Source organism: Cervus canadensis, chromosome 10, assembly GCF_019320065.1.
Source record: "Cervus canadensis isolate Bull #8, Minnesota chromosome 10, ASM1932006v1, whole genome shotgun sequence".
NCBI lineage: Eukaryota > Metazoa > Chordata > Mammalia > Artiodactyla > Cervidae > Cervus > Cervus canadensis.
In genome coordinates this window covers 27,760,926-27,775,217 of record NC_057395.1, presented here as the reverse complement: position 1 = coordinate 27,775,217, position 14,292 = coordinate 27,760,926, and the positions used below count along the sequence as shown (strand labels likewise).

General features: G+C 39.9%; 1 protein-coding gene across 6 annotated transcripts in view; it reads left to right on the top strand.

Moving 5' to 3' along the window:
- PRTFDC1 (phosphoribosyl transferase domain containing 1) overlaps positions 1 to 14,292 on the top strand; it is a 124,957-nt gene that overhangs the window by 84,368 nt on the left and 26,297 nt on the right. For 5 of the 6 annotated variants that reach the window (XR_006271498.1, XM_043479089.1, XM_043479087.1 and 2 more), the window contains exons 5-8: positions 4,003 to 4,020; positions 5,396 to 5,478; positions 5,963 to 6,009; positions 9,838 to 9,914. Coding sequence is in view for 5 of the 6 variants with exons in the window: in XM_043479089.1 (XP_043335024.1) it covers positions 4,003 to 4,020; positions 5,396 to 5,478; positions 5,963 to 6,009; positions 9,838 to 9,914 (225 nt within the window). In the remaining variant the exon portion in view is untranslated. Of the gene's footprint in view, positions 1 to 4,002; positions 4,021 to 5,395; positions 5,479 to 5,962; positions 6,010 to 9,837; positions 9,915 to 12,401; positions 13,690 to 14,292 lie in introns of those variants that run through there. The other variant, XM_043479092.1, reaches the window with a different exon arrangement.

The following is a 14,292-nucleotide window of genomic DNA, read 5'->3' as shown; positions in this document are numbered from 1 at the left end:
GAAGGGAGCTGAGTGCCGAAGAATTGATGCTTTTGAACTGTGGTGTTGGAGAAGACTCTTGAGAGTCCCTTGGACTGCAAGGAGATCCAACCAGTCCATCCTAGGGGAGATCAGTCCTGGGTGTTCATTGGAAGGACTGATGTTGAAGCTGAAACTCCAATACTTTGGCCACCTTATGCGAAGGGTTGACTCATTGGGAAAGACCCTGATACTGGGAGGGATTGGGGGCAGGAGGAGAAGGGGACGACAGAGGATGAGATGGCTGGATGGCATCACCAACTCGATGGACATGAGTTTGAGTAAACTCCGGGAGTTGGTGATAGACAGAGAGGCCTGGCGTGCTGCGATTCATGGGGTCGCAAGGAGTTGGACACGACTGAGTGACTGAACTGAACTGAACTGATGGCTGATTCATGTTGTTATACAGCAGAAACCAACACAATATGGTTAAGCAGTTATTCTCCAATTAAAAAAAAAAAAACATTTGAACAACTGGGGAAATTGTCCTGGGAAACCTAGTGAATGTGTACTAAGTTTATATGATATTAAGAAATTTGGGGAACTTCCCTTACAGTCAGTGGTTAAGACCCCAGCTTCCATTACAGGGGGCACGGGTTAGATCCCTGGTCGGGGAGCTAAGTTCCTGCATGCTGTCTGGTGCAACAAAAAAGTAAAAGAAAAAAGAAAAGAAATTATTGTCAAATACAGAAATGTGGTATACATACACAATGGAATTTTATTAAGCCATTAAAAAAAAAAAATCCAAGGAAATCCTGCCATTTTCAACAACATGAATGGACCTTGAAGGCATTATGCTAAGCAAAATAAGTCAGACAGAGAAAAACAAATTCTGTGTTGTCTTACCCATATGTGGAATCTAAAACATAATAAAACCAAACAGAAACCAAACTCACAGGAAAAAAGATCAGATTTGTGGTTACCAGAGGCAGGGAATGGGAGCTGGTCATAGGTACAAATTTTCAGCTATAATAAAAATAAATACTACAGATGTAATGTATAACATGATAACTAGTTAACACTACTGAGTAATATAGGTAAAAGTTATTAAAAGAGTAAACCCTAAGATATGGCAGAAACCAACACAATATTATAAAGCAGTTATACTCCAATTAAAAATAAATTGATAAATTAAAAAAAAGAGTAAACCCTAAGAATTCTTATCACAAAGAAAAAAAGTTTTTGCCCCTTTTGCTTTTTCTTTGTGTTGTATCTACATGAGAGGATAGATGCTGACTAAACATTGCAGTAATCATTTCACAGTATATCTAAGTCAGAGCATCATGCTGTACCCCTTAAACTAACATAGTAAAGTATGTCAGTTATATCTCTATAAAACTAGGAGAAAATGAAAAAAAATAAAGTGAAATGTATTGTCAGTTTTGTGTGTCGTCGTCGTTGTTAAGTTGTATCCGACTCTTTGTGACACCATGAACTGCAGCATGCCAGGCTTCCCTGTCCTTCTCTATCTCCCAGAGTTTGATCAAACTCATGCCCAATGAGTTGATGATACCATCCAACCAGTTCAACCCCTTTCTCCCCCTTATCCTCCTGCCTTCAATCTTTCCCAGCATTGGGGTCTTTTCCAGTGAGTTGGCTCTTTGCATCAGGTGGCCAAAGTATTGGAGCTTCAACTTCAGCATCAATCCTTCTAAAGAATATACAGGGTTGATTTCCTTTAGGATTGACTAGTTTGATCTGCATGCTGTCCAAGGGACTTTCAAGAGTCTTCACCAGTACCACATTTCAAAGGCATCAATTCTTTGGCACTCAGCCTTCTTTATGGTCCAGCTCTCATATCCATACATGACTACTGGCAAAACCACTGTTTTTGTTAGATGAACTAATAGTTTTTGTTAGATGACCTAATATTTTGTATATGCATTGTATAAAATGCCATAACTTTAATATAAACATATAAGCATTTTGAAATACTTTTACCAGTTAGAAACACATCAATATCTAGAAAACTTTTAGGCTTTTCTATTTTATTTTAAACATGTGTATGCATTACCTTGATTTTAAAATGTGTTTAATTAATTTTGACACTATATCTCTGGATTTGTGTCTCTCCGAATTCTAATTCCCAGCTATCACTACATCTTGTAGTTGAAGCTAATCTCCTCAAGAATGACTCTTGTTTCGCAAGGCCCTGAACTTTCAAAAAACAGATTTAATTATGTTCAGTGCACTTCATTTAATTAGGCAAGAATGCAGCCTAACAGTTTTAAAAGGTTTTTCATTGTAAGATTGAAACAAAAAGAGATTGTGAACTAGGACGTTAAATTAACCAAGTATTCTTCCAGTGTTCTGGTTGGCTAATAGGCCTCAATCAAACTAAAAATGCACATCCTAACTAGTTGTGATGGATTGATGGTTAATAATATAGCAGATGCATTGAGGATACCAAGGGGACTTCTCCATCAGTGTGATCCATGAGATGTACTGTGGGTATGACCTATTTTTAAAACAGACAAAATAATCTTATATTTTAATGATAAAATTAAGGTTCTTTCTTGAATTTAATGAATAAAAATACTATACTTGAGAGAAAAACACTTCCAGAAAGATGTTCCACCTAAGAATGCAGTTGACACATAAGGTGGTATAGTATAGATTTAACAGAGTGGTTGGTTGGTTCACATTTTCATTATTTAGATCTCTTTTGCATGAGAGATAAGTAAGATAACCAAAGTGTATGGTTTGATAGAATTTTTAAAGTAGTGTATGAATCATAGGGATAAATGAAAAGTTATCTAAAGAAAGACATCATTACATTGAGGAGAATATCCAAACCTTTTTTTTTTTAACAGGAATAGCATGTTAACACAGTGGTATTTTAATTTGATGGGGCAATATTGACATGTGACTACAAATTCACTTATTGGTTAATTTTGTCATTAATAAGTGTAATTAGTTATTGTTCCTTCATTCACAAATAACTACTGAGCATCTGTTTGCAGTATTTGTGCTAGTGGCTGAGACTATGGAAGTAAGCAAGAGAACTGTGATTCCCTCCATTTCTTGCAGAGTTTATAGTCTAGTGGGGAGAGTAGGTATCATTCAAGAAGTTAAAATGAAACATGATCTGTGTTCCTAGGGGAGAAGCAGAGGGAAGCCTTGAAAGCACAGATTAAGGAGTGTTACTACATCACTAAAAATATAAACCAAGCACCTCCCCTTCCTTGGGGTTGAAAATCCAAGAGTAAATACCAGATCCCTGGTGATTGTGGTGGCTACCCTGGTGTAGGGGTTTCCCTGCTGTATATAGGATCCTTCTGCCCAGGGCTGTCTCCATTAACAATGCTGTTTATCTGGGAAGTTTGGTGAGCTTTGTATCCCAAAGGACTCAGGGAGGTCACTTGCCAGAATTATGGTGGTGGATGACATTATGGATAATTCTTCAGACAGGTAAAGGATCTAAAATCAGCCTGTTTCCCTGGTAGCTCAGATGGTGAATCTGCCTGCAATGCAGGAGATCCTGGTTCGATTTCTGGATGGGGAAGATCCCCTGGAGAAGGGATAGGCTACCCACTCCAGTATTCTTGGGCTTCCCTGATGGCTCAGATGGTAAAGAATCTGCCTGCAATGAGGGAGACCTGGATTTGATCCCTGGGTTGGGAAGATCCCCTGGAGGAGGGCATGGCAACCCACTGCAGTATTTTTGCCTGGACAATCCCCATGAACAGAGGAGCCTGGTGGGCTACAGTCCATGAGGTCGCAAATAGTCGGACACGACTGAGTGACTAAGCACAGCTCAACACTAACCTGAATATAGACGCCAATATTGCAGCATCCATGATTCCAGAAAAACTGGAAAAGTAAATCTGGAAGTCCTGGATTGTCTCCAAGCATTTGAGTTAGATGGATGGTGGAGAACCAGCTAAGCTAACTGTGAAATTCTAACTCCAAGTAAAATATGTGTTTATCTTATGAGCCAGATTTGCATCATATTCTAAATAGTTTTTTTTTTTTAAATTTCAGAATGTCCTCATTGTTGAGGTAAGCTGACTTTTCTTTATCCATACTTGGAAGTTGAAAGACTCTAATGGTGAGTTTCGAAGTATAGAACTTGTTATCAAATTGACGAAAGATTTATTGAATTCCCACTGTGTGCAGACTTCTCCAAATTTACAGAATAGGAGTCAACTAGAATCTGGCTTCAAATAACTTAGAATGGAAGCTTTGCAATAATAGTTGTTTGGTATTTTATCCTTTTGTATCTAATGCCACTCATGTCTAAATTGGTTCTTAGATCTATTTGTGAATCAGACATTTTCAAAGAAGAGAAGACTAGCCCACAGAACCAATTTTTTTTAATAGGAAAACCAAGGTTAGACCTCTCCTCACCCTTAATTCCGTGTTCTTGCTAGTGACCTCTAATGACTGGAAACAAGTCTCCCTTCAGCATCTAAATCATAAATAGAATCAGTATAAAAATTTGCTATCCAGGGGAAAGCTATAATTTAATTCGTTTTTCTGTTTTTGTTTTTTTTTTTTTTTTAAAAAAAGAAGAAAAGAAAAGAGAAAGAAACAACGGGTCCTTTAGCCCAGCAGGCCTGTCTTATCAGCTGGCGAAAATTCAGGGGAGCTGTTTTTGTCGCGCTTTTGTTCCAGCCGCCTGGGTGTGCCATATGTATGTGCCGTTCTGACTCAGACATAACCCTTGAAGTAGACCCTCCAGCGAAAGGCACTGCCCGACCCTGGCTAAATTCAGACCTGTTGTTTTGATAATCAGCTCCCGACAGCTGATTTCTGTCCCACGGACAATCAATTCTGCCTGCCCATTCTGCTCTAATTGCGCAGCAGCTCATCAGCCAGGGTGAGCCTGCTCACGGCAGCCTCGTGCCCTCAGAGCTCACGGGCTGTCACCAGCTGCTGTCCACATACATCTCACTTCCCAGCCATCGAATCTCCTATTAAGTGGGGAGAGCACGTGAAGGGGGAGAGGGGGAAGCATTTATCTGTCCATTCAGCATATTCAGATGTGCATCCCATGTCCATGAAAATTCATGCGCCCCGTGTTGTGTTACATTACCTCAGGGCCAAATTTAGTCCTTGAATGCGCATGCATGAGTCCAAGTGCACTCGATAAAGAGCCCCACATGCTCTCCAAACGCTGAATGTAGCCTTTTGACACAGCTGAAGGATTCTAGGAGGAAACAGTCACCAACATATTCCCCCCAAACCCAGCTTTCAGAAAGATGCACCTGTCTAAAAAATATAACCAGCTCTGCCTCCTACTTGGACTCCTAATTTGATGGCAATTCTAATTATGATACATTATTAATAAGGCCTAGACTCATCTGTCTGGATGAAAAGCCTTTTAATGCAGCCCAAAGGCATCTGGTTGAATTTGTCTGTCCTCTTTTCTAAGGATGTTGTTGGAACTGGGAGAACCATGAAAGCCTTGCTCAGTAGCATAGAGAAGTACAAGCCCAACATGATCAAGGTAGCCAGGTGAGTACTATGTTCACATCATCACTGCTTCTGTCTTTCCAAATCTGCCCAAGAGGGATGCTAACACAGGACGCTGGTTCCAAAGAATGCAGTCCTTTCCAAACCACTAACCCTTTGCCCTGGGGCATTAGGGTTTGACCACACTGAACAAACAGCCCATTTGACAGCTAGCCTGAGAGAGAGGAAGGGGGAGAGGACATGCTTTGCTGTGTATCTGAGCCCCTTTCAGATGCCTCTGTTAGCTGTTTCCAGGAGCAGCTGGCTGAGCCCCAGTGCCCACGCCCCTGTCCCTCCCTTTTATCCAGAATCTCACTGATAAGGAGCCATAGGGAATTCGAGGGCTGTTCTCATGCCCCACATGCTTGAGGGGGAAAAAGAAAAAAGCACGTTTCAAATATATATTTTAATGATGTTCAATTCTATTTGTAATTCACAAACATTTTATCTGGATCACTAAAACATTTTTTTTTTCTTTTAATGGTAGTTTGTTGGTGAAGAGAACACCTAGAAGTGATGGCTTTAGACCTGACTGTAAGTGTTTGGCGGGGGGCGGTGGGTTGTCGGTGGTTTATTGGCTAGTGGTGGTGTTTTGTGTTTAAGACTCTGTCATTTCCTAGTTGTCAGCATTCTATGTGAAACGGAAGCTATAAAAGATTTGATGATCCCATAAATGCTCTGTGTCTCCAGCAATAGAACCGTCTACAACCAGGGGTTTTCATTTTCTAATTACACCTTTCCCAGGAACTCTGTTGTGTACATTGGATGTTTTTATTTTTAGGTTTTTCTAAAATCTTTGCACCTTCACTCCTAAGAGCTCAGCTAAAATGGGGTTCGGGGGTTGGAGGGAGATGTGACCCCCCCCACCCCTGGACTGACTTGGATGCACGAGATTCCTGCCTTGGCCTCTGTCCCCACCCGTCTATCCTCTCTGTGTCTCCATTGGACTCAGAGAAGCACTGGGAAGGTTGAGCGGTTCTACCATCTCCAGGAACTATGAGCAGAGAATGCACAGTGCTGACCTTCAGCAAGTTGGAATTTTAGCACACAAAGGGAAATCTGAGACTCTGCCCCACCACCTCCAAACACAAGTATAACCACACATAGAATTAGAGCAAATGTCTCTAGATACCATCTTCACACTTCAGTTCAGACATGTGTTCTCAAGGAGTTTTCTCATCTAAAGCAGTTTCCTCCATCCTCCCCAGGATACGAATAGTTGTAATGCCAGAAATGATAAACAAGCTGCTTGGTTATTTATTATTCTAACACTAGAGGCGATTTTTTTTTCACTTGCATGGGCAGACTTCAGCTGGATTTTTATAACTTACATTTGCACTCAAACCTCTGGGATAATTTGGCTACAGTTCTCATCAGCAAGCTGAACAAACATTAGCCTGAGAAGCATGCTATGGATGGGTAATGTGCCAATGACATTGAACCAGTGATTCTTTATTCTGAAAACAAGTTGCATTCCTGGGTGGATGTCTTAAATCTAGACAATGTTAGCTCTGGCCAAATAGACCCAATAACATGTTCCTGTCTAGTTATTGGTTTGGGGAATATAATCTGAATATAGTTAGGGTCGGACAAGGTTAATAAACAGAAATCTTCTAAGGAAATAATCTAAAATACTATATAGAGAAAATTTCAACTGAAGTTGAAGGACTAGACATATCCAGCTAGTTACAAATTTCTTGTGTCACAGCAACAGTATTAATAAAATAATAGCACTAGTAAGAGAATATTTTTTTTATTTTTTTAAATTAAAAAATCAAAGTGTAATTGATTTACAATGTCATGTTAATTTCCTGGTGTGCAGCACAGTGCTTCAGTTATACATATATATTTGGATACATGCATGCATGCTCAGTCATGTCCAGCTCTTTGCCACCCCATGGACTGTAGCCCACGAAGCTCCTCTGTCCATGGGAGGCTCCTCTGTCTATGGGAGTTCCCAGGCAAGAATACTGGAGTGGGTTGCCATTTCCTACTCCAGGAAATCTTCCAGACTCAGGGATCGAACCCACCTCTCCTGTGTTAACAAGCGGATTCTACCACTGAGCTACCTGGGAAGCCCATTTGTACACATATATATTCTGTTGTAGATTCTTGTCCCTTATAGCTTGTTACAAAATAATGAGCATAGTTCCCTGTGCTATACAGTAGGTCCTTATATATGGAATCTAAAAAATAAGTTGCAGATGAATTTATTTACACAATGGAAGAAGACTGATAGACATTGAAATTTTGGTGTGTCTGACTCTGTTTTAAGAGCTACAAAGAGATGAACATGGTTAATCCTCACAGCTTTCCTCTAAAGTAGGTGCTATTGCTGTGCCCATTTTACAGATGATGAAACTGCACACAGTCAAGTTAAAGAGCTTGCTGGGCCACAAAGCTGTAAGCGTACAGTCACTGTTGAGCCCAGGCAATCTGATTACTATCATGGCTGTTACTCTTGCGCTCCATCTGTAAGTAGCATCTGCAACTGCAAATAGAAGGGTAGGAACTGCACTCACTTACCGGCTGGAGACCAGTCAGCTCTTTCCTGGCTGTTCTCCTGACCTGCTGGTCCAAGGTTCTTTTTACTGCATGACAGCTTTGAAGGTTTGACCTTTTGAACCGACTTTTCCCCAGTCTGAGTTGCCCATGCCCATTGTAGAGATTGCATTACTCACTGTAAAGTCATCATTATCTTAACAACCAGGGGTTCCTGGGAATTGCTAATATTCTTTTAGCTAACTCAGAATCTTTGTTTTTTTGTCTTTCTTCCCGGATTTCTGAGGCTTTGTACTTTTTGGTCCTTTTTCATAGTTGACTTTTTCCTCTATGCTCAATGACACTTGTATCTTCTGACACCTTTTCTTCTGCTCTGCTTCTCCTCTTTGATTATTTTTCTCAAGAAACCTACAGTTTGGAGGGATCAAACGGGCTTTCTAACAGTGACACACAGTGCAATCCTTAGAAAAACAAGTCCCTCCCCTCTAGCACTTTCTGCGGGCAGGAACCAGTTGGTTTCTCCATGTGAAAGCATCCTTGATCAGAAGGACCAATGAGGAGGTGAGTAGTCAACCACGGCGGTAACTTTCTCTGTGCTGTAAGTCCACTGGCTATGCCAAAGTACTGTTTTGTAAAAATAAGCAAGTACATCTCTCATTTGGAATACTGTAATAAACTAACAGAAGATTCCCCAACGTTGGAAAGAATTTGAAAAATCATTGGGCTATAGGCACATTTATTCAGTTTTAAAACCTGAGGAAGAAGAGCTATTTCATGCTCCTTAAGAATCCTTTTCAAGGACTTCCCTCATGGTCTAGTGATTAGGACTTTGCCAGGGTAGATCCCAGGGTGGGAATCTGAGATCCCACATGCCTCACGGGCGAAAAACCAAAACATAAAACAGAAGCAATACTGAAACAAAGTCAATAAAGACTTTTAAAATGGTCCACATTAAAAAATCTTTTAAAAAATTCCTTTTCAATAAAAATCATCTTTCAATATATTCATTTTTTTACTTAACCTGAGTACCTTAACGGGCTGTGGCTCAGTGGAAAAGAATCTTCCTGCAAATGCAGGGGATATGGGTTCGATCCCTGGCTTGGGAAGATCCCCTGGAGAAGGAAATGGCAAACCCACTCCAGTATTCTTGCCTGGAAAATTCCACGGACAGAGGAGCCTGGCAGGCTACAGTGCACGGGATCCCAAGGAATCGGATACACCTGAGCGACTGAGCACACATGCACACTCTCATCCTGACCTCAGTGGAGACAGAGTTAATTGCTGTCATCTGCATTGTGGAGTCAAAGGCTAGCATTCGAGTAACCCTTAGCCTTGTCTTCCTCAAGCTGAAGAGTCCCATCTCCTTTCACCTTGTCTCTCAGGTTTTGTTTTCTAGCCCTTTATCCCGCCGAGGACAGTGAGTTCAGTGGGAGGATGGCTTCCTATTCACATATTACAGCATTGGGATACCTTCTGATTGAACTGCGCTTCATGCTTTTTGCAGTGTTTCCTTTGGCATGATATCATTGGATACTGCTTGCTTTGAAAAAACAGCACTATATGCCTGACTCAGACATACTCTTGTTATCCGTGGGGCTTCCTGACCCCTTTCTCAGCTTTGTCTACAAGGACTGCAGTCATTTTTCACTGTCTGTTTATTGGTTTGTCCTGTCTCCTTGAGTAGTCACTCTGGCCCGGGTCCTACTGGGTTCCTCTTATGCGTCGTTTGCCACTTTTCTCACTTCTTTCTGCCTAATGGAAGGTCCTCACATGTTAAGTGCCAACAGCAGCTTATGGTGGCTTTATATTTATGTTATTTAAATTGTGTTCTTTTTTTTTTTTCCCTCTCTCTCTGTTCAGATGCTGGATTTGAGATTCCAAACTTATTTGTGGTGGGTTATGCCTTAGATTACAATGAATACTTCAGAGATCTAAATGTAAGTCTTGCATGCAAATGCCTAGCCCCGTTTTCACAAGAACATTGCAATGAAACCAATTTAACAGATTTTTAAAATAGCCACAATGATGACTGCCATTTATTGAGTGTCTTCTGTGTCAGGATTGTTTTGGGCACTTGGCATTCTTAGTCTCAGTGAATTCCCACCACTGCCCAGCAAGGTTGGTATTAGGATGATGGAAGCAGTTATGATTGTCTCTATTTTGTACGAAGGAAATAAGCAGAAAGACAGCTTGCTGCTGAGTTTTCTCCATCGTCATCAACTGTGTCTCCATCAACCATACTAACAGTCAATACTCAATAAACTGTTTAGTGTCAGTGCTTGAGATCTAGAAGTTTCCAATTACAGTGGCTTGTAGCTCATAACTCTTTCCCCTTGGGAGAAATGGCTATAGACATGGACCTTCAGGTGTGTGACCCTGACCACTGCTGAATGATCTGGAGGTAAAACACCAAACCCAAAGTGGACCAGTCCGTCTCTCTCCCCTGGGATTTAGAAACTTAAACCAAGAGCCACAGAGACCAAGAGGTTCGGGGTTTAGGCCTGGGCTGCTTTCTGGAGCCTGTTTCTGGCTTCCACTTGCTGCACTACTCTGCTCTTCCTCTGCCTTTGCAAGCTACCCGTCTCCTACCAGTGACAGCCCCCCGCACCCCCCACCGCTTTGCTTACCTTAACCCAACGCCACTTCTGTTGCTTGCCATCAAAATACTTCTGACACATTTCTGGCTACCCAAAAAGGATCAAAGGAGAGTCGGTGTTTGTGTTTACTACAACTGCTTCTCTCTGCACTGTAGAAGCTGTAACTTTACCAGTAGGACACGTCTATCTCCACCGCTACCTATATTCCACAACCCTCAGCGTATATCTTGTTGTTTCAGACCTACAAAGCCAGATTCAGAAAAGAGCTCAAAACTCAAACAGTGAAGAAATTTTTGTCTTAGTGTAATGGTCTCTTTAGATTTTACAGATACCTACATGTGTACATATATATGTGCATGTGTATGTGCATATACATAATATGTATGTGCATAATACATACACATATAAATACATACACATATAAATAAATACATACTGGGTTGGCCAAAAAGTTGGTTCATCTTTTTCCATAAGGTGGCCCTAGTAGCGCTTGATTGTCTTCATTCAAAGCAATTTTATTAGATTTTATTGTGACAGCTGTCATATCAGTGTGCATCTTTTTCTAAAAAAATCAAAATTAGTGAATTTTTGTGTAGCCATTTTAATATTGAAGATGGAAGAAAAAAGCAACATTGTCGACATATTATGTTTTATTACTTCAAGAAAGGTAAAGACACAACCGAAATGCAAAAAAAGACTTGTGCAGTGTATGGAGAAGGTACTGTGGCTGATGATATGTGTCTAGCGCAGTTTGCAAAGTTTCGTGCTAGAGATTTCTTGCTGGACAATGCTCCATGGTCGGGTAGACCAGTTGAAGTTGATAGATATCAAATCAAGACATTAATTGAGAATAATCAATGTTATACCATGTGGGAGATAGCCAACATACTCAAAATATCCAAATCAAGTGTTGAAAACCATTTGTACCAGCTTGGTTATGCTAATCACTTTGGTGTTTGGGTTCCACATAAGTTTATAGCAAAACAAAAAACCTTCTTGACCATATGTGCACATGTGATTCTCTATTGAAACATAATGAAAACATTGTCTTTAAAACAAATTGTGATGGGTGATGAAAAGTGGATACTGTACAATAATGTGGAATGGAAGTGATTTTGGGGCAACCAAAGTGAATCATCACCAACCACACCAAATGCCAGTCTTCACCCAAAGAAGGTGATGTTGTGTATATGGTGGGATTGGCAGGGAATCCTCTATTATGAGCTTTTTCTGGAAAACCAAACAATTCATTCCAACAAGTACTGCACCCGGTTAGACCAACTAAAAGCAGCTCGCAAACAGAAAATGCATAATCTTCCATCAGGATAACGCAAGAGCGCATGTTTCTTTGATGACCAGGCAAAAGCTGTTACAGCTTAGCTGGGAAGTTCCGATTCATCCACTGTATTCACCAGACATTGCATCTTCGGATGCCCATTTATTTTGGTCTTTACAAAATTCTCTTCATGGAACAATAAAATTACAATTCCTAGGAAGGCTGTAAAAGGCACCTGCAACAGTCCTTTGCTCAGAAAGATGAAAAGTTTTGGGAAGACGGAGTTATGAAGGTGCCTGAAAATGGCAGAAAGTAGTGGAACAAAACAGCAAATATGTTGTTCAATAAAGTTCTTGGTGAAAACGAAAACTGTATCTTTAATTTTTACTTGAAAACCAAAGAAAAAAAAACCAAAGGAACTTTTTGGCCAGCCCAGTTCATATGTATTTAAATGAAGAGTAACAAAGTAGGAGATGATATTACTGCATCCCATTTTCTGCACTTCTTATTTTGTTAAGAGGCTGATGCATTTAAATCCTTTATTGTTTCAGCACATATGTGTGATCAATGAACACGGCAAAGAAAAATATCGAGTCTAAAGAAGTAAAATTTTACCATCGCCTCTCCAGATAACATCCTACTTACGACTACACTCAGGAAGCCAGCTTGTAAAATTTGTCTCCCAGGCATCTTCACTCAGCAGGACTTAAAATGGAAAAAAAAATTTTTTTTAATGAATGAGCTTTCTTTCCTGAGATTATAACATAACATAAAGAGTCCCAAAGGTTTTTAAGGAAAAGAAAGCAGTGCTTTTATTTGACTTGTTCCAAATTAAACACTCCACCTTATGACTCACAAGTTCAGTCTACCTTCACACCCCTGAGAAACTCCTTCTTTTGTTTTGATAAAGTCATTATGGTTGATTACTATACCCGCACCTACTTACTCAAATGTTTTTCAGTTAATTTTTTTGTTGTTGTTGTTAGTACTTCACTGTGGTGATATTTCACAGTCTTAAAACCTGGAAGCCTTTTCAGTGAACCTCTGAGCCCATATACTAGAAATGCAACTGGATTCCATACTAATAAAGGAGGAAAAGGACAATTTAATATAAATTTCAGTTTGCACACTTCTGACAGGCCATTATTATCTGCTTTGACAAAGCCTCTCTGAACAGCAGTGTTCGGTGCATCTTAATGATGTTATGAAATGGGCCTTTGCCCAGTGCTCTTGATTGGAGCTTCCGGTATGTGATAACGGTATGTCATGTATGCTTGGATTTACTCAACTGTGTTTAATACTCTGAATTTTAAATAGAAAAAACACAATGGCAGCAAGGACCCTGGTCTCTCAGCACCACTTGTTTATTCGTTTGAGACTTGAGCAAATAGCAAAATTGTGGGGGGAGGGGAAGGTGTTTTCAGTGCTTGAAACTGGGCAAGTATAAATTGTTCTTGTATTTCCGTCAGAGGGCCAGACACTATTATGTATTATCCTAAAGAAGAATACAGAGGCTGAATAATTTTTTTAAGTGGCCTTATGAGACTGATCACATAACCCAGCGCGCTACAGAAAACTAGGATACTTAAAAGTTTTTTCTGAATAACATTTTTTTTCCATTTCCACTGTTTTATGGGAGGTTTTCTAATTTATGGGGATTTTAATTGAAAATAAACTTGAGTGCCAATAGAGCTGTTTTTTCCTCACTTCCTAAAAAGAGCAAATGCAAAATAAATAACTAAGCAGCCTTTGTTTGGTTCTGAACTGTATGTGGTGTATTGTTATCGAGTTCCAGCTTCCTTTAAAGTAATAAAGAATAAGAAAACTTGTTATGTCTCATAACTGCTTACTGTTTTTCTTCCGCCTTCGTATCTTTTATATACTTGTAGCCAATAAACTGTGTGTGAGCCAGTAGCTTAAATATACGGCTGCATACGTCTTCCCTGTGGCTTTATTTTTGTTAACCTGGAAAAAATCCAGTATATGCACCAATATAAGCAAACGATTAAGCCAGGCTTGATCTGCTGCTTTTTTTTCTCTCTCTCTTAAGCTTGTTTGTAAGAACAAGGAATTTGAGTTGTAGAAAGAAGATTTTCCTGCATATCTTTGTTCCAGTCAGAGAAGAAAATAAACCACACCCAGTTATCCCAAGGGGCCAGCAGGCAGAGGGAATTCTTTCTAGCTTTGTTCTACAGAAGAATCAGTATCCAAGTTATAGGTTGAAAATTTAATCTAACTGGCCAGTTTCTTGAACTATCAACATAAATCTTCTAAATACAATTTCCCACTATGCCACATTTATATCAGAGGACCTAGAAAAATCTAAAGACATTTGATTTTAAATATAAAATTATCCAGAAAGTATGTATGATTGAAAGATTTTCTTGAAAATGTTCTATTTTAGTAACCATCAGTATCATTTTTGAGGACTGTAGGTTTATT